General features: G+C 41.5%; 1 protein-coding gene across 47 annotated transcripts in view; it reads right to left on the reverse strand.

Annotated features, from left to right (window-relative positions):
- The window catches only part of LOC136837145 (1-phosphatidylinositol 4,5-bisphosphate phosphodiesterase delta-4-like), a 377469-nt gene that overhangs the window by 102964 nt on the left and 253194 nt on the right, over positions 1-21311 (reverse strand). For all 47 annotated transcript variants that reach the window (XM_067101787.1, XM_067101785.1, XM_067101771.1 and 44 more), the window contains 3 exons: positions 20010-20219; positions 14013-14111; positions 13689-13783 (listed from right to left, as the gene is read on the reverse strand). In XM_067101787.1, the coding sequence (XP_066957888.1) occupies positions 13689-13783; positions 14013-14111; positions 20010-20219 (404 nt within the window). The remainder of the gene's footprint in view (positions 1-13688; positions 13784-14012; positions 14112-20009; positions 20220-21311) is intronic.

The raw sequence follows: 21311 nt of genomic DNA on the forward strand, positions 1-21311 counted from the left end.
AAGACTTTGGTTATCATGAATGCTTTTTCCATTGTGTAGTGAAGCATATCTAGGAGATTTAGAGTAAGCTCCAATGACTGTTCTAGATTTTTGGGCCATATTTTCTGAATGGGAGTATTTATTGTTACATCAGATATGTACCATTGCCAGAAAATAATTCCTTTGATAAAGTCTCTGAAAATTCTTGTAGATAAGCAAGGGATGTGATTTTACTTTTCAACTTATCACATTCTTCTATGAAGGTTATAGCCTCATAGTGATGTTTTGTTTTAATCAATTCGAGTAAGTGTTCTTTACCACCAAGGGAACTTGTGATTGCCTTTGTAAGTGAGGTGACTCGGATCAAAATGTACACTGCATTGTTAATAAAATTTGTTAAAATGACATTGATTGCATTACAATGTCTTGTAATTCTCATGGGAAAATATCCTTTGTATGCAATTTATTTTCATCCAAATCAACTTCATTAATATTATTCTGCTACGCAGTTTCAATATGGCTGCTTTGTAAGGACAATATAATTTTGGGAAAGTAATCACTGCAACAATATTGCATGAACATTGAGGAACGTTTACTGTTGAAAAAAAGGATTTTGACAAAGGAAAAATCTATTTCTGGGGAGGGGCCCGTGTCACCCGGTGAAATAATCCATTCAGCACTTATTTCTAGGTAATTCCGTTGCTAGATACCAGAGAAAAGCTAAATGTAAAGCTGGGGTTACTACCCCCAGAGCGAGCTCCAAGAAATGGAGTTGTATATGGTAAAGGGTGAGATTGTCACAATCACGGGACCCCGCCCCATAAAGATTCCCAATGTCAAAAGTCCCAACGAGAGAGGTGCCAATACAAGCCCATGCACTACTCGCGGACTGTACACAAGGCAACACTAGCCGCATTCCATATTAGCACCCACCCCACTAGAATGATGTTTACCATGGGAGGGAGAGAATGAAAAACAGGGGTGGGTCACCGGGTGACACGGGCCCCTCCCCAGAAATAGATTTTTCCTTTGTAAAAATCCTTTTTCTGGATCGGGGTCCCATGTCAGCCGGTGAAATAATAATAGAGAAATAAACATCATTCTTATGCTATTAAAGACTTAAGTAGAGACGTTGAAAACTAGGAGAATTCTACCTTGAACATTAGTAAGGTCCTCTAAATTCATGTAATGAAAATAATGTAAGTGGTCACCGTCTAAGATCATGAGCTTAGGATTGAACCTGAATAGGCTTGTATTAAGAAAATACTTCCTGCCTAATAGCAGACACAATGACAGTAACCCCCCCCCTTTTTTAAAAAGAGAGGATCTGACAAAATTGCGAGGTCCTGTCTAAAAAAGCCTGTAAGGAGAAAACTGGGCACAGAAACAGACCTTGTAAAAGGGAAGTACTTTCCAAGGTGACCACTGAAAATGAGGACCTTCAACTGTAGATAAAAGTTAGGGTGAGGAATTCGCAACACTACCCCTGATGAGGGGAAACCAAAATGATTGGTTCCGCTAGACAGGGCAGACAGTACAGGAAAACTAACACTAGAAGCTAAGCTGATTAAAAATTTTGGGTCTTCCCCAACAAGGAAAGGTAAGAACAAGATGATTGTTGGTTACGAAGCTAACTCCGATACATTACTCAAAGACCAGGAAACCGAATGTGGACAGAGTACTGGTCTTAGACGAACACAGACCTTAGGGATGAAAGTTAAGAGCCTGTGAGTCTGGTTCCAACAAAACACTTTCCTCGAGGCCAATGCGGCGCATCATTACTGTAGCTTCGAAAACTATGTGAAGAGTGCTAGTTACTTAACTGCAGAACCATACTGCAGTAGAGTAGGATCCCTTAACTGATTTTAGGAAAACAGTAATAACAGGACCAATATCAGTTTCCTCCTAAACTGTAAGATTCACAAAGACCACCAAGCCAGGGCATCAGAACTTGAGGGGGCTGACGCAGGCTGAGTTTATACCAGACGTGACAGCTTGATAGTTGTGGCTGAATTGGGTTGCAAACAGACCTACTTCCAGGTCCAGGAAAAGGTCACAAGACTACCTGAATGACGCTCCGTCTAAGGACTATTCCGACACCAGGGGGGGAGGCCCTGGATAGGGAAAAAGTAGTGACCTTTTGGACCCCTACGAGAAGGGTGGTAGACAGAGGCGCTTGTGTCTGTTGGTTATGGAGAAGAATGAACCATAACCTGAATGAAGCAACTCGAGTCCAAACCCACTTGTTTACGCAGCGCACTATTGCTGTTTTGTTCAGAACCAGCCTAAAATGAAACCTCTTGGGAGGAAGAAGTTTCCCAAGGACAGGAAGACTGCCACAGCCCTCCAAAGCGTTGATATGGAACTGCCGGGCGTGACCGACTAAGTTCCATGTACTTCATTGGGCCAAAAATATCCACCCCACCCGCCCAGAGAGGTGACGGTGTGGAATACTGAGGCCGGAGGGGAAAGCTGGAGAGGAACTGACTTTGATAAGCACTTGACAGTTGTGCAAGGCTGGAGGCCACTATTCAAACAGGAGGAATCAGGAGACACGTCCCTGACTCCACCATACCCGGTTATAAACTCCAGCTTTGACTTCAGAAGGAGAACCGTCACTGAAGCAAACTGGAGAGAGCCCAAGACCTTTTCTTGGGCACGGCGAGAGGTATGCTTGAGTTGATGAAATGATAGGCCGCCCTTGCTATCTCTTTTTTTCGCTTCCACTGGATTCACAACTACTGAAGGCTACCCTCCGGAATCAGGTGGGATTCCTTCCTGTTTACTTAAAGCCCAGAGACTCTAGAAAACCGATTATAATGACCGGCACCCTCAGGCAATTCCCAATGCTGGGTGCCCAAATGAGCCAGGCAACTAGATATGCAGCTAGCATAACCTTCTAATACCGGAGCTGTTGAACTACGGTATTGTTCAAACTGGCAAAGACTCTGGAGCTGCATTGGGGAGGGCATGAACCTGAAGGGGTATGCCTGCTCCCCGAGTCTGAATCCCAAGAAGGGATAGAACCTTTCTGCAACCAAGATGTGAAAGGAAGCGTCGGAAAGGTCTATAGAGGTGGTTACGGCTCCACGGAGCAGTAGGATCCGAACCCACAAGACTGTAAGCAACCGAGACTTGCCGCATTGAATGAGGAAAATAAACGGGACACGCCCGGAAAAATTTTCCAGTGGAAGGGAACTTCCTTGGCAGACTGAAAAAGCCTGACAGGCCATTCACAAAGACCCCCAGAACTCTGGCCGGAGGCTGACTGAACCTGATTGGGGGAGGGGGACAAACAGTCCAGCTCCACCCCAGGCCTTGATAACTATACTCTGGGCCCAGGGACTGAAGTTCCAGTGGCCCCGAAAATGGTACAGCCTCCCACCCATATGAGAAATACTACAGGGAGGAGGCTTGATTGTCTCCCCTGAAGCGTATGCCTTCCCAATTTCTCGGAGAGGAGCAGGATGCTTCCCTGCTCCTATGATAACCCCGAGGGTCAGAGCCTCTGGCAGAATGTCTAGTGAAAATTCTTTCCTTGGGTTTTCGTATGAAGCAAAGAAAACTCCGGCGGAGGCACATGGGGGAGGCAGAGACACACGGGGGTGTTACAAGGGGCTGATGTGTTGGCTGAACCCGCACACATCGAGGTGGAGGCTGGGAGTGAGAGGCTGACGGCTGTCCAGGGGCAGAAACCTGAAGAGCCTGCACCACCGCCTGAGCAGGGGGGCTCTTGAACTACATGAACTTCTTGCCGGACTTGGGATAGGGCCCGGCAAGATCAGATTGTTTCCGCTCGTAAGGTAGACACCCACGAGAACGGAGACTCTGAGTAACATTAGTAGCCCCCGACGGACCAGAACAATGACCACCTGGGGAAAAGATTAATTCTCCAGGTGAAACTGTTCATAAGATTTTTCGGCTCAAGGCGGAGCGGGCAAGCCTGACTTACACCCTGTTTCAGCTTCCGGAATTGACTCGGAAGCTTAGGAGCTGTACGCTGAATAAATTAGAAGCGTAGTCCGGGGTTAGAAGATTCATTGTGAACGTATCTGTGATATCTGTCTCCCGGAAATGCCTCAGCGGTTTATTTTCGAAACAAGCCTGTTGATAAGAGGGGCTCCATTCGGAGCACAAGGGGTAGGAAGCAGGGCTCTCAAAGAGAGCACGGTAAGACCCCATAGCTGGCGTGAACTTGGAATTCTCCGCCTGCCACTCCGTTAGAGTTCTCAGCGGAGACGATGTGCCCAGCCCCTAGGGAAGATGAGGGCTCACTTAGGGATCCTGCCAGATAGATGCCATGCTCCTTCTGACAGTCTGGTAAAACCCGGATAAGGGGATACCAGGCCGGAAGGGAAGAAATGCAATTCCACCAACCTCCGTGTGCCCACACCCCCGATAGGAGGGTACCTTCATGCTGGGAAGCATAAAGGGTTAGGCGCCAAGGTTCCCCAGACTGGAGGGGAAAAGAGGTGGAGGAGTCCGGAACGACAGAATTCCGAAACGGAGCAGGATTTAACAGGTGATCCATTGACAATGAGTCTTGAGATTAATCTCTTTGGGACTTAAGCTCCTGGGAAAGGGAAGGCACGGACTATGAGGTAGATAGATAGTTTGATAGGTTGACAATGACCCTCAAATTGAGCTCCATATAAGGAGACCCGTAAAAGAGTCTTCAACAAAGGAAGGAGGGGTAACCGCCTTGCTTTGCTTGGGCCGTGTCCCTTTCAGAAGATTTCGAGGCCAAACTCGTGAGACGGCACCGGATTAGAGACCCGAGACGTCCTCGAGGGGGCCCCGGAGCGGGTCTTCTTGGTTTAAAAAAGGTTCTTTTTTGACTGATTTCACCTTAGGGACGGTAGACCAGAAACCGTCGAAAAGGGATGAGAAGCTAACGAATCCCCTAAAGGAAAAGTTTGCCTCACCTAATTCCGAGCTAAGCGGAAAAGGTTTGCCTCACTTATTCTCGGACCTACTTATCGCTCCGGGACGATGTTCACAGGTTCGAGAACGAGACAGAAGGCATAACGTCTTCAGAAAACTCTCCGTAAACAGTTAACTTGAGGCGAAGAGTTACGAGACTTGCGGCCGCCTCAGGAGGGGGAAAATTAGGACCCCAAACACCGGAGGAGCAACTATTAATAAGTCATATGAGACGGAGTTTGGTGAAGGAAAAATCGATAGGTGTATATGAAACCTACCGATTTATCGAGAATCTCGCCCGGAGACGGAGTTTGGCGGAGGGAAATCGATAGGCGTATATGAAACCTACCGATCCACTGAGAATCTCGCCCGGAGAGAGCCCAAACACCGAAAGAGCGACTATCAAAAAGCCACATGAGGCGGAGAACCGATAGGTTTATATGAAACCTACCGATTTATCGAGAATCTCGCCCGGAGACGGAGTTTGGCGGAGGGAAATCGATAGGCGTATATGAAACCTACCGATCCACCGAGAATCTCGCCCGCAGAGAGCCCAAACACCGAAAGAGCGACTATTAATAAGCCACATGAGGCGGAGCTTGACGGAGGTAAAACCGACAGGTGTATATGAAACCTCACGGATTCATCAGGTAGCCTGCTCGGAGAGCATAGCGCATAACGCAATCTGCCGGGTGCCAAACGACTAATAATAAGCCAAATGAGGCGGCGTTTGGCGGAGATAAAACCGACTGGTGTAAATAAAACTTACGGATTCATCAAGTAGTCTGCTCAGAGAGAGCATAGCGTACTTTACAACCTTCCGAGCCAAGAATAAGTCACATGAGGCGGAGTTTGGCGGAGACGAAACCGACAGGTATATATAAAACCTACGGGTTCATCAAGAAGTCTGCTCGGGGAGAGCATAGCGTACTTCATAACCTTCCGTGCCAAACTATAAATTCTCCAAAACAGACTGCGCACCGGAATGGGAACTATAGACTCCATGATCGCTGGCTTGTTGCAGGATAGCGGAGCATTCCTGCACTCGACAAAACCAGTTGAAAACATATGAGAAATGGGCATGCTGGAACGGATGCCGGAGCAGAGTACCGTAGCAGCGACTTAGCCTAGTCAGACCAGGAAAACCCCCGGAGAAAACCGGAGAGAAAACCGGGCTAACAGGACAAAACCCATAGACATAAAAACAGAGTCAACGGAACATTCCGAAGCGACCATGTTTGAACAATATGTGACGGAAACAAACAAAGTGGGAAGGTTATGAACTGTTCGGAAGTGGGTGCACTCAGAGCCAAGAGAGGAAAACCCCCGGAGGAGGATATCCTGAACGTATGATAGCGGTGGGTGGAATAAACGCCGACCGCTAAACACTAAATCGCCGGAGCAGTAAGCAAGGAGAGCGCCCAACAAAATAACGAAACACCGAACAGGTAGTAGCAAAATGGAGGGGGAACGCTGAAAGTAAATAAAACAGAAGACAGTTAGGTGGAAAACGCTAACTGGTCTCGTATGAGATCCCAACAGTGAGGTGCGAACATGTAGGAAGCACCACGAAGGGAAACAGTCGACGTAAAAGGAAGGGGGAAGGATAGGCCAGGAGGCTGGTAACCCAAAGTAGCGACCAGGGGTGGGACAGCACTCCCAAGGCGCCCAGAGATTCTCATAGATCCCCTCGCTATGTGAGCTGTGTTGCACGACAAGAGCGAGAGAAAACGAGAGGAAGGGCAAAAACCTCTGACGGCCAGGAGAGCAAAGAAAGGTAAAAAAGAGTGTGAACATGAGTGGGGAGAGCACTCCCGGTCACCTCCAGGTCCAGGTGGAGTGCCAACCGATAAGGTCAGACACACCGAGGACAACCAATCAATGCAGAGGAGGGGATGTAGGCTACAGCACAAAATAAGGATAAATTGCTCTCAAGCCTTGGAAAGTTAACAAACCTTGAAAACAAACCACGGGGAGAGAGAGAACAAAGGATAAAAGGGAGCGAAGGGGATTCTCGATACCACAAAATAATATATATATAGTCGGTAAAAGAAGTGTGAACAGGAGTGGGGAGAGCACTCCCGGTCACCATTGGTAAGCAACCCAAAGAGGGATTGAACTAGGATAGGCTACGCAGGTAAACAATCGCTATTCCAGCTTATCTTATTAGGAACATTAGCCTAAGTGAAAAGCCGAAACAGGGAGAGGGTGGACGTAGGCAATATATCCAAGCCAAAACCAAACAAAGGGAAGCACCAGACATAAAACATATATGTACAGAACGAGATCACAGACATGAAACTCATACGTACAGATCGAGATCGTCCCTCCCAACGATTTTTCCCAGAGGAAAAAGTGTTATAGCCAACCCCTAGGCTAACCTAACTGAGGCGATGCAAAGGAAGGAAGCCTAGGAGAGGGGTAAAGGCTAACTAATAACTCAAATAATGCATAATAAAACAAAATTTTCTATAAGGTACATGTAGGAGGATAGGCAGGCCCAACACGACATGAACGTGAAGGGAAATAGCCGACCTCCAGTTAAATAAAAGTACCCAAAATTAACAAAATTCAAAAGCATCCGAGCACAAGGTCAAAACTTAAATGTACCAATGAAAATCATATTCCCATAAGCTTAGAGAAGTGAGTCTAAAACAAGGCAAAATAAAGCCAAAATAATAAGCGAATAGGCCCGAGGGGGAACCACGTAGCCTAAACAGCAAGACAGCACTTGACCAGAAAGGGAACACAAAATTCACAAAATAAACAAAATTATAAAAACAAAGTAAAAACAAAGTAAAAACCGTAACAGTACCAATGAAAATAAGATCCCCAAAGGCTAAGAGAAGTGAGGGACAAAATTAAGGCATAATGAGGCCATGAAAATAAGCGAATGGGCTCGAGGGGGTAGCTCGTAGCCTAAACGCTAAACAGCACTTCTCGTAATGAAGCCATGATAAAAAGCGAATGGGCCCGAGGGGGTAGTTCATAGCCTAAACGCTAAACATCACTCTCGTAATGAAGCCATGATAAAAAGCGAATGGGCCCGAGGGGGTAGCTCGTAGCCTAAACGCTAAACATCACTCTCGTAATGAAACCATGATAAAAAGTGAATGGGCCCGAGGGGATAGCTCGTAGCCTAAACGCTAAACAGCACTTCTCGTAGTAAAGGGGTACAGAACAAACATAAAACTAATCAAACCCACTAAAGTTAGGAATCATTAATTGGTAAAATATCCCAAATAAAAAGGGATACTAATAAGTAACACAAAACAAACATGCCGACCCAAGACCAAGAGAGGTCGAGAGACGCCGTGAGAGATCGAGACGGGCGTTATAAATCCCTTTAATTATTAAACTAAAGGAAAATAAGGAGCCTCAATCGCCTAAAAAACAATAAAACACTGGTACTCAAGTTGTTGAAGAAGAACCTTGCGAGGATGCCATAAAAATGCCAAAATAGAGCACAAAATAAGGATCACAACGAAATTACGTGTGAACGAAATCGCGTGCTAAAATGGAATGCGGCTAGTACTGCCTTGTGTACAGTCCGCGAGTAGTGCATGGGCTTGTATCAGCACCTCTCTCGTTGGGACTTTTGACATTGGGAATCTTTATAGGGCAGGGTCCCGTGATTGTGACAATCTCACCCTTTACCATATCGACTCCATTTCTTGAGCTCGCTCTGGGGTAGTAACCCCAGCTTTACATTTAGCTTTTCTCTGGTATCTAGCAACGGAATTACCTAGAAATAAGTGCTGAATGGATTATTTCACCGGCTGACACGGGACCCCGATCCAGAAATAGATGTTTAACACATTATCATTTTACCATAAGCAAAATTTTAACCTGTGAACCACCAGCACCTACAGATTGATCATTCATTTCCCACAAAAGCACTGCAGGCATTAAAATCTCTCATTAACAATACTGGTGCATAAATTTAGGTAGCACACAGAGATTGTATCTGTATCACAAATTTTGTAGTTGATTATAAATATTACAAATGATAAAGAAATATTGTGAAAAAACGTTGTCCAAGTGATGAAGTTTGAAGAATGAGGTATCACTGATTGTCCCATTCAATACTGATTTTGTCAAAAGCTATTCTAGTACCTACACAGATAAGTTTCTAGGCCTCCACCTTCAGGAACTGAAGGATGAAGCTGTGAAGTAACTGACTATTGGGAAATGCTGCCATTAACATGCTGTGAGCATACACCTATATGATTTTATTATATTACCAGACTTTGAATTTCTCCTGAAACTATCCATGTCTTGAAGAATTTATAAATTTGGTATAATAAATATAATGAATTACTGTTATCAATTAATTAGTGAAATGTACAGAGATGTAACCAGCATGAGAAGCTCTGCAGGGATGATTGGCAGTCACTATCATGCTGTATGTAATGGCCGAGGACATAAAGGAGCTACCTTCATTTATATTCTATGGTGGTGACATCGTTTTGATTACAGGAACTAGAGAGAAATCTAAGTACAGTAGGTCGAGCTGTGCATGAAAGAGAATGGGATGGATACGAGTTGAATATACAGTCGACACCCCCCTATTTGCGGGGGATGCGTACCACTAAACCCACCCGAATAGCTTAAATCCACGAATACTTAAAACCCCTCTAAAAATGCTTATAACTGGCTATTTTGATATTTCAAAACACTAAAAAACCTCTAAAAATGGTTATACCTGAATATTTTAATAGTTTTATCACAAAAAGAGCAGTCACAAAAATTATATGAAAATACAGTAATTTGTGAATAATTCTCTAAAAAAAAACCACGAACAGGTAAATTTTCTGCAAATAATGTGTATAAATGTTCCGCAGAGAAATCCGTGAATAGGAGAAGCCGCGAATCCGGAACCGCTAATGGGCAGGGGTTCACTGTATAACATAATGGGATGGATGATGATTGAAAAATTACGATTATGCTGGGAGAAGTGAACATCGTGGGAATCTTCGATTATTTAGGCCTGGTAACAGATGCAGTGGATGAGATGGTGAAAGTGGTTGAAAGAGGTTAACCATCAACTTTGAGCCAGATAGAATAATTGGAAAGGGGTGTCAGACTTGCTCTGAACATGGGTGTCTTTATCAAGCTGGACAGCAAGTTACATAAGGTGACATTCAGGCTTGCTATGTTATAAGGGCTAGAAGCAGCAACACTACAAAAAATAGAAAAAAATAAATTATATGAAGGGGATATGAAGATACTCAGATAAATGAGTGGAGTGACAAGAAGATAGGAAATTAATATACATCAGGGGATCAGCAAAAATCACTGTAGCAACAAAGAAAGCTCAAGAGTCTGGGCATCTGGCAAGGAAGGGAGATGATAAGCGATATGCTGGACAAAAGGAGTTCACCTTTTGGTGCTACTTGCTCTTGAAGGTCTTTTGTCCAGTCACTGTTGTGTGTGTTGGTTTCTTAGAAAGGTTATTGAAGCCTCTTGCTTTCAGGTAGTTTTGCTTCCTTAATTGTCATTTCTGTCCTTTTTTGCTGTATTTGTAGTTCATTAATGTACAAATAATATAAAAACACCTTTGATTATACACTATGATTTTGACCATAGTTGATATATTTTGGTGTTTCACAATTCTACTTAGTTGTATAAAAAATTGATCGACAATAAGTACAGTATATTCATGGCCACTGTGGCAAACTTTTTATAATATTTATAGTCACTGTGGCTAATTTCTGCATGGCCATCCTTGAGCAAGTTTTGCATTGTAGGTGGTTTGGTAGGTATAGTCAAAGTTCTGCTTTGTCAAAATATTTCAGTTCTCCATTAACCTTTATTTTTGCTTCTTTTAGCTATTTGTTTTTTGTTTGTACTTGGTACAAATTCTGTATCTTGAATGCTGTTCACTGTGTCATATTTTATAAGCCTCCGCAGAATCTTTGGTGAAAAAGGAATCAATGATCCATGGCACATCTAATACATTAGCTAAAGAAGGCATTTCTGCTTAAGACACAAAAACAAGAGATCTGGATCCTTATCCATTGTTGAGATGAACAAACTACCAACTCCCCAAGACAGATCCCTGACAAACACACTATGGTGTGGAAAGGCAAAAAATGGAAGCACATGTAGCACAGTAACACCTAACTCAAAAATGATTCTCACAGGCCCACGCTCCTTAAAGCACTTCATTGGTATAAAGTTAAATAATGAGTGAAAAGGAAAAAAAGTGTCAAGTTCATAAATGTAATTAGATTCTCACAATATTACCATGTATTTCTGGTTACTGGGCATACAAAGCATCAAAACTGAAAGCTGAAGAACAGGTAAAACACAAACTATGAAAACTTAAGAACAAGTAAAACAAAAACTAAGGCAACCAAGGATAAACTGCAGCACTGAATCGTAAAGGCACTAACAAAGCCACCTAGCCCAATGAATACAACAGAATAATGAATGAACTGAGAAGTATAAAAGAGCAAGAAATAAAAAAAAACTGAGAAAACAAACAGTATTAAGACATGCTCACCATAACCAAGGGGGAGGGTATCATACTCAATGCCTAATGTAACACGATTATAATTACTAAAACTTACACATATCACTCAAAGACACTTAGGAAATAAAAATACAGATACAGTAAAATAATGAATGAAAATAATGAATGCACCGGTAAAACACTAAAAAAACTGAATTCCTGGGAAGAGCAACAGTCCTGACTTTACAACAGTCACACAAAAATTAACAGTGCGATGGATGTTAAGCCACATATAGGACCAAGCACATGCAGTAGTGGCCTCTCAATCTTGACTGGTACAAGATGTGTCCTGGGATTCCCTTGTCCACAGAAATACAGCAGTATATAATTAATGGGGTTGTGATGAAACAATTGGTGCTATTATTGTATTTCTCAACCATTTACAACAATTTCACATCTCACTTTGCACCTGTACTATACAATTTTATCTCACTTCATTCTTGTCACTAATCTTTTGAAAGCTTATCTATAACTATAGCTGATTTCCTTTTAACACCTACAATATAAATAGTAATATTTAGTAAGGTATCCAACTACAGCTTACTCAAAAGCATCACCATTCAGATACTAATTCATACAATATAGCTTTCCAAACAGTTATCTCCACTTCAAAAGAATTCTTCACACATTTTAAATCTAAGATATTTTTCTAAGGAAGAATAATTAAATATAAACAACAATCCACAAATCAACCAATATTTAGTTAGAATATACTACATCATAAAATCTGTAAATGGCAACATACTTGAACTGATATTAGTATCTTCTACACAGAGCAAAAAACACTTTAAGCATGTAGGTATGTCTTCCTTTAACAAGGCTGCTGTTATCATTAGAATAAAAGTGTTTAAACTTTATTTAAATAGACCAAAATAAGCTACTTAAACATGTATATCACATAAATTTAGCAATCAAACTTTGGTTTTGAGAAAAAAAATCACTTGCTAATGATAAAATAAATCATAATAAAATAAATTTGATAAATCAACTATGAACACCTGTATTCAAGTATACTAAGCAACCAGGCAACAGCAAAATGTAATTCACACTGAAGTAGCTTACTGAGAGGGTAAAAGGTTTTTAATTTAATTAATCTGTAAATACTGTAAACAGAACACAAAAATCATTCATATTTTTTTAAACAGGTACGTATCCAATGTTATCCATTTTTCAAAAAACAAAGTTCTATTCATTGTATTTAAAATCAAATTAAAAGCTTAATTTAGGTCCACAAATGTAAGAAGAAAAATGTTTCTATGTGACTTCATTCAGCTAACACCCATTAAAAAGATTCATAAAATATCAAAACATAACACCAAACTTTCAAAATGATTCTAAAATAATAAATGTGAACCAAACTGAAGCCTGTTACAACCAGTCATATAAGGAAACTTAAAAATAATCTACTGACACCATTATATGAGTAAAAGGACAACAAATTATTTCACAATAGACAAAATGCATGTGCAGAAAAAAGGCAAGTCCTTTGAAGGCATGAGTAAAAGTCATTTTTTACTTTACTAGGTCATGGTCATATCATTAGTCTTTGTGCAAAATGTAATGGCAGGCACAAATATTGGCATCAGTTAGCAAAAGAAATATCTTTTCTCTACCATTAATTTTGAGTGTGCCATTTCGTATTATTCCTGACTCCTCAACTACTGTGTTGTTAAAGTATTAAAACAAATAGAGAAGTTGTTCATGATTATATGTTCTCACCCGATCCATACTTACAGTCAGTACCTGAGAACAATAAAATGACCCAATAAGCAAATCTTATGTAGTCAAGTCAATCCATCTCATTTTACTTTCAATATCTAAACCCACAACCCCTATAATGAACTCAAACTAACAATTTCTAGTCTACTACCTACACTTCAAAAGCAAATACTGTATTCTAATGTGAAAAACTATTAAACTCCCAACTTTCTAATACCTTCAGTTCTTTTCTACCAGGTATGTCATGAGTGTATGAGTACTAATTTCTACTATAAAAATAAAAAACTTATGATGTATTTTTCAAACTAAGGTACTTCAAAATCAAAAAGTAAAACAAACAACAGCTGAGATTAGAGGAAGGAAGTACAATATCATAAAGCCATTCCATAATTAGCAAAGAAAATACTGCTTTTCGAAGCTTTTACAAAAGGGCATATCCATGGAAAGAACGAGATTTTTGCTCTGCTTGAGAAGACACTAAGGTAAGCATTAAAAGTTTTATATTTTATAAATAATAAAAAATAAAAGGAAAACAATGAACAAGTCCTACCTTCTTGGACTGTGAGGCACCATCATCACTATCAATATAGTCAATCTTGTCTTGATCATCATCATCATCCTCATCATCTTCCTCTATTTCTGAACCTGAACAAAAGCAGTTGCAATATTTGTTATGAAATAACAAGTCAGTCACAAATACAGATATTGTACATTATTCAAAGACGACTAATTTTACAGCATCACAGTAAAGTATATACCTCTGAATAAGTGCAAAAACCCATTTTCTATTACAGTATATATTAAAAAGCTAGGGAAATTAATAAGAAAATACTCCACACAAAACACACAAAGAATTTCTGAGAGACTGACTTACCCTTGGGTTTTTTGCCACGTACAATAACTTTGTTTTTGAGAGACTCTGGAGAAGGAACTGCACCAATGTCTTCAGGAACTGGATCTGTGGCTAGCATGTCTGACAAAAAAAGAAAGACAATATTGTCACGGAATTCCACTGCATATCAATCTCTCAGCAAGAATTACATCTTACAACTTATTAAAATCCTCTGAAATGATATATGAAAGTTTTTAATCCTAAACAAAAGGGCAAGGATTATCAAGACTTCTAGGAAAAGAAATACATTAAATAATCCTTATAACATAATCATGGATGATCTTACCTGAAGGGAATTTTAATATACACATACCTATCTGTTTCACCAAAAATCATTAACCATACAATCTATTTTGTAAGTGTGAATAAAATCTCTGAAACATAAAACTTTTGCAGCTGAAAGAAAACTACAGTTCTATTCAAATGGAACTCATGGAGTTTCATGATATGGAGCTGAGAACACCATAATATTTGCCTAGAGCTGCTTCTGCTTCCAAGCACAGAACCACAACAGGACCAAGACTGTTGTAAACCCTCCACCAATCATATGCTATTTGGCAGAGAAAAGGTTTTGGTTATGAAGATCCAATATCAATAAGTCACCTTCACGCTCATGTTCAGTGAAGTAATGCTTGACCTCCAAAGACAGCTGGAGAATCAAAAGAAATCCAAGAGAGCCTGCTAACACTTGCCTGGGATAAAGAGGCAGTTGTAACCTAGGACAATCATAATTTCAACAGACAAAGAAAGCAGAGACCAGCCAAGGGGGCCTCGACAGGGAAGAACCTAGAGAAGGTTTGTCCCATGAAAAACACTGATAAATTTTTTGAGGCACCCAAGTACAGCAAGATGAGCCATTACTTAACAAGATGCTTGACTATATTTGTGGAGTATTCAACCCCCAAGAAACAGTAAAAACTAAGGAAAGTAGTTTCAGTGGTGAACCAAAGACCTACATTAACTCTACACTGGTTATTATCATTATTATTCAATAGATGAACCCTATTCATATGGAACTAGCCCACAGGGGCCACTGACTTGAAATTCAAGCTTCCAAAGAATATGGTGTTCATTAGGAAGAAGTAAGATGAAGTAAGGGGAATACAGAAAGAGGAGATTTCGCTTATTTAAAAAGAAATAAATTAATAAGATAAAAATGCATTAAAATGCAAGGAGAATAGTATTAGGGTACTAATGCAGTGTATCTTCTCTTGACTTTTGAAGTTCCAATTGCACAGCATCCTCAAGGAGACTGTTCCACAGTCCAACGGTGTGAGGAATAAAGGACCTCTGGAACTGAGAAGTTCTCCAGCAGGGCACATTCACTGCCTATTGGTGTTGCTGTTCAGCAAATCTGGTTGCTCTCAGCAGGGAAAGGGGATCAGGGATCAATTGAGAATGTAAATGACATCTGTTAAAATACAACTTGTGAAACATTGACAAACGAGACCATCCATCGATGGTCCAGGTCATAACTGCTATGTTAGGAAATAGAAACCTACCACCATGAACCATGCCATCTACAAGAAATCCCTGGCAGAAGCAGACATCCATACTGGAGAACAGTATTCTAGTAAAGGAAGGACAAATGACCTAAAACAACTTGCACTGATTTTATCACTGTTATAAATTTATGAGGTCTTTCGTACAATACTTAACTTTCATGCAGCATTTGCTGGGACTTTCATCAGATGTTTCTTAACAATAAGACATGAGTCAAAAGTTACACCTAGAATAGTTAAAGCTTCAGATTCATTCAGCAGAGTCCCATCCACCTGACAGGGAGGATGGGGTGGAAAGTCTGTACAAGATCTACTAATCAACAGTGTTTTTTTGTTTTAATTGAGTTCAACCTCATACCCCACCAACTACACCATTCACTTATCCACTCCATGTCCCACTTGAGACTAAGGGTAGCTTCATTTCTCGTAAGTGGAGATGGGAAGGAATGGGGAGACCTTGTTGAAGACCATGACCTCCCTTTCCATCTTCAAGAATTATTCTTTGTCCTTCTGTTAAGAAGAGTACTGCAGAAGAGAACACTGAGGCTGTTGTACCAAGGAGTAGGCCTGATCTGTAGATCTACGGAGATAGAAAATAATTCCAATCTCACAAGTAAAAAACTTTGCAATCAGAATTGATTGAATCTTGTTTCGGAAGTGTAGGTAGGTATGGTTCTACTGAAACTTCACTGTAAACAAAACCAACCTGCAGTCGAAAACAAACAGGAATCAGAAGAAATCTGTGCTGATGAACTTTAACTACCTTGGCTCAAGGAGTTGAAGGTTAATATTAGTGTGGGAACAATCAAGAGTCAATGTTCGAATGTGAATGATGAAATAGAGATTTCTTCCTACCTGAAAAATGTTGAAGTTTCTGGCTGAACACAATAAAAAGACCATCTATTCCCACAATGATGTCTGTATAGGTATGATAGCATGAAGTCATTCATTTGGTTGTAGGCGTAATGAAAAAGATGTTGAATACTAAGATGAAAACGACTGATGTAGTCGTAACTATGTCAGAAACTTCTGGGAGAACGATCCATTTGTTTGAATTCACTGGCTGTTTGTTCAGTTAAGTGGATGTTGACTGAAAATGGAGGCTGACTGCTACCAATGAAAAAGACCCCCATCAACTTACGTTATGAAGGACGTAAAAGTTGGTAGAATGATCCCATTCGCTTGTATGAAGATGGTTTGGTAATGTCCGCTGGCTGTTACTATGGTAATGTCCATTGGTCATTACCAGGTGATCAAGCGAAAACACGTAAGTGATCAAAAGGCATTGCACAGACTTGCTGTTGATGAACTTGCATGTGGGTTGTCACCTTTCTAAAAGTCCACAGTGGTTCTATCAAAGCTCTTCGCCCAACAGAAGTGAATGAGACAGTGACTGGACAGGAATCGGTGCTTCAACGTGGCATGACCATAGAACATCCTGTTCTCTTCCCAAACCTCCGCATTAGCAAGGTTGATGGTCCGTTCCCGGGCACGCCATCCTGAGACAACTACCACACCACCGTGTGCGACGGCTGTATGTTGATATACGGCCGTACATCCATGCTATCACGTCCACAGCCGTGCAAACTCGATTTCTCCTAGGAGAAGAAGAACATGAGAGATGATAAGATGCTGAGGAGTGAGGCTGAATGGCCGACTGGAGTGAACTAACTGCACGTACATGTGTCTTCAAGGACGCGGACATGCGACAGGACACATTTGTGGGAGCTGGAACGACGATCAGAGGGCCTCCTGGGAGAGCGTGAACAGGGAGGAGTTCTGGAATGACAGAGATAAGGTCATGGACTTGCAAGCGACGGGGCGACAATGGCCTAGGCTGGAAACACATCTGAGGCCATGCAAAATCTCTCACATCCGTCATATAATAGCGAGACCCAGAAGGAAACGGCTGAACTTCCGAAGCATTCCCTACACAGGAGTCCTTAATTGGAGCCTTGTCATCCTTCCTACGAACATAAGCGGGGGGATCAAGGTAAGACGACACTGCTGTAGATTTCCTGGTCGCCGATCTCTGCTTGGAGTGAAAAACTGATGGATGAGAAGTGGCTGTACATGACATCCCCTCACCAACAAGAAAGCTGCGAGCTGGAGCAGGAGAACTACAGCCGTGGTCGGGAGAAGACGGAGAAGAAGAGAAGGAAGACGATGGAGGTAAAGACGGAGACAGGGACTTGCGACGCTGCTTCTTCACAACAAGGGTGAACTTCTCTCAAAAAATGATGTCGACTCTGTCAACCACTGCATCAGGAGATCGTCAGAAGATGGATCCTAAGTACAGGCAGTCCCCGGTTATCGGCGGGGTTCCATTCCCAACAGCGTGATGATAACCAAAAATCGCCGCTAACTGAAAATCGGTGATAATAGCACTGATAATAGCACCAGTTATCGGCGCCGATAACCAGTGATCAGCACTGCCGATAACCAGCGATCAGTGCTGATAACTGGTTATCAGCAATGATAACCGGGAATCGGTGTCGAAAATTTGGTTATCGTCGTCACTAGACAAGTGCCGTAAAACCGGATCGCCAATAACCAATGCTGCCGATAACTGGGGACTGCCTGTAAAAGTCACCACTGCTGTGGGGGGTCCAAAGCTCTGTGAGGGATACGCTGCCGACTGAGCGGGGGAGAAGCCACCACCACAAAAGGGGTTCCAAAGCTCTGGGGTGATACATTGCCAACAGATCCAGATTCCGGAACCATAAGTCTACGAAGAGGTGAACACTGGTCAGGGTACACCAAGGGCTGATGTGGCATCACTAGTACAGTCAAGGGGAGAGCAGCAGGGCTTGTCAACTGTCAAGGCAGATGACACGAAATGGGACAATAGGCCACCGTAGGTTGGTACTCCTGGAAGGCCTATAGAAGCCCAGGTGCCAGCCATCTTTTGAGCCTCTGAACCTAAAACAGAACAAGATGGCGTTGCCTCTCCCCTCACAGGGGGGAAACTTCCCCCTCCTTGAGAGAGCAGGGGCAGCCAGAGAGATATTATCTCCTGGCCCTTCGCCTGAAACTTCCAAAGACGAAGCTATGGAAGAATGGGAAAGGAAAAATCTTCCATGGAAGAAGCAACTAGAGAAAGACTGGGAATAGAAGGAACCAGAAGGAGACTGAGAAGCAGCCATTGAAGGAAGAGAAAACCCCTTCCAAGACGGCACCTTCTCCCTCCTCTGATGCTTCCTCTTGGCAAAATCATACACTGCTCAGGAGGCCAAGAACGACATTCAGAAGGGAAGCCTTCGACAACCCCCCTCCCCACCACAAAGACGGGGCAAGAGACAAGACAGGAATCGTAGACAGGAACTCCCACTGGTCCTGGAGAGCTAGTCAGGACCAAAAGCACTGTCAAAGATCTTGCAACATCAACCTCCATATTCAGGGAGAGGGGGGGAAAACTTGCTAGGTTTAGGCAAGTAGTATCCTTGTATGACTGAATACGAAACCCTCGCCTGGAAACATGAAAACCTGCCTTGTCTCAATCCTCTCAATTACACAACATCTGAAAGACTAATACATTACAACATTCTAAGAAATTGTGTAGTCAAAAATAAAAAACATTTTGTTCATGAACAGGCATTTCAGAACAAGGAGGAAAAGAACATCAAAGGAAGTTCTTAAACGAGGCTGGGAGATGTCTAAAAATAGAATAGATGGCATCGAGAGTTGGAAGCTATCCCTCCAACTCTATACAGTTACATGAATAAAGAAAACAGAATACATGAAACAAATACCAAAGAGATAGTTGCTGGGCTTGCGTAAATATGAAAAAGTAAAATGATTTAAGGAGACAGGCTCCAAAACTTATACTACAGGCTAAAACGAGTCAATATGGCTATGTAGCAAGAATAAGTGATTATATCATTTGTGAGACAGAGAAAAACATGTTGAAATGTTTCAATTTATCAATATATGCAAAGTATAAAAAAAAAAAAATACAAATATATTTAAACACAGAAGTGACAGTTGAATGGCAGGACAGAAAAATAAACGCATGCTATACCAGACTGTGACCAAGAGAAAACTGCATAGAACTGAATGTGCATCGACTTGGTGGGTGGTGCTTCCGCCCCTACCATCAGCAACTGTTACCACAACCTCCTTGCAAAAGTTTAACAGCCGGATTTCCAGGTCGCTGAAAGTTAATCCCCATATGTAAAGACCGAGGGTTGGTATTCGTGCAGGAACAAAGGAAAACCCAACAAAAAACTTCTAGACTGTGATGATTATGATCATTGATATACTGTACTATACAATGTTCTACTTCTTAAAACAATAACAATTCAAAATGAAGCCACAAAAGAACTGAAAATTACTCTGACTCACAAGGAAAGTAAACTAGGCTAGGAGTCTAAAAACAATGAATCTGACTATTACGGTTTGCCATTACAGAGCTTGTACTGTGTAACATGATTGTGTGCCCAGAGATCCATTTTGAAAAAACTACTAATAACCTCACCTCCAAGAATATCCTGCATGAGTTTAACCATAACCCTCTGTTGCTCTAGGCTGAGATGATTCTCTATTGAAAGAATAACAGGGTAGGGAGATGTTTCAAATGCATAAGCTTTAATACCATCTTTCAGTACATCAGCAAGAGTTATTTTAGTAGTCAGTGTGTGTCCATGATATATGATCGGCTCTCCATCATCTCCATCCCATAGATCCACTGTAAAGTATAATGAAAAACATCAACTATTGCAAGAAAATACTTTAAGTATGTTTTCATTCATCCAATACTAAATGGTCATCAAATAAAACAAGATAAAGACTGATAATAATCTTTCACCAAAATGTGCAAAAAAAAAAAATAATTCTATGTTTCTTAGATACAAACTTATTTAAATCATGCTCTACTGTGGAACAGAGTGGCATAAGTCAAGAAACAAGTTATCTTGAGGCATTTGGTTCACAATTTTCTTCTTTGATGAATAATCCTCACTAGACTGTGCCTCCTACACTACACCCATTGTTACATAGTTTCATTATTAACTATCTAAGCAAAAGGGAGCAACTTCAGGAAAAAGGTCATTTGGAGAGGCTGAGGGGGCAATCCATTAAAATAAGATTCTATTTATATAACAATACAATAGTTTTACATGTGTTCCTTCAATTTACCAAACCTCTCCCTTTGCTTATGTATTGGTTCACTATTTAGAAGGAAGGCTACCTACAGCTTTCTGAATTCTTGTCTAAATGGAATAGTACTTGGTAATAAGAAAATGGGAACCAGTACCTTGAAAGGTCTCAGCAAATTCTTAACATTTGATGGTACGCCAAGTCTTATTAAGGGACCCTGGGACTTATGACCCCTATATATTTATTTTTTTATTTAATCCTAATTAAATCATTTTAGTTTGTTGATTATACATAGAAATTGCTGAAAAACAGTTATTTAGCCGATATAAAAAAGGGATTTTGACAAAGGAAAAATCTATTTCTGAGGGAGGCCCTGTGTCACCCGGTGAAATTCCTATTAAGCACGAATTTCTAGGTATAGATATTGCTAAATATACCAGAGAAAAAGCTATCAGGAAATGCTGGGGTTACTACCCCCAGATCGAACATCTATTATGAAATAGACGTCGGTATAGATAAGGGTGAGTGATTGTTGTCACTGCCACAGGACTGTACTCTGTAGATATCCCAATGACAAAACCCCCAGAACGTGAGGAGCTGATCTAACGCCCGCACTCACCTGCCCGCCAACCGACGACCCCAGCGCCATCTGTACTCATTCCAGGCTAGCACCCCCCACAAG

This window comes from Macrobrachium rosenbergii, chromosome 58 (assembly GCF_040412425.1).
Source record: "Macrobrachium rosenbergii isolate ZJJX-2024 chromosome 58, ASM4041242v1, whole genome shotgun sequence".
NCBI lineage: Eukaryota > Metazoa > Arthropoda > Malacostraca > Decapoda > Palaemonidae > Macrobrachium > Macrobrachium rosenbergii.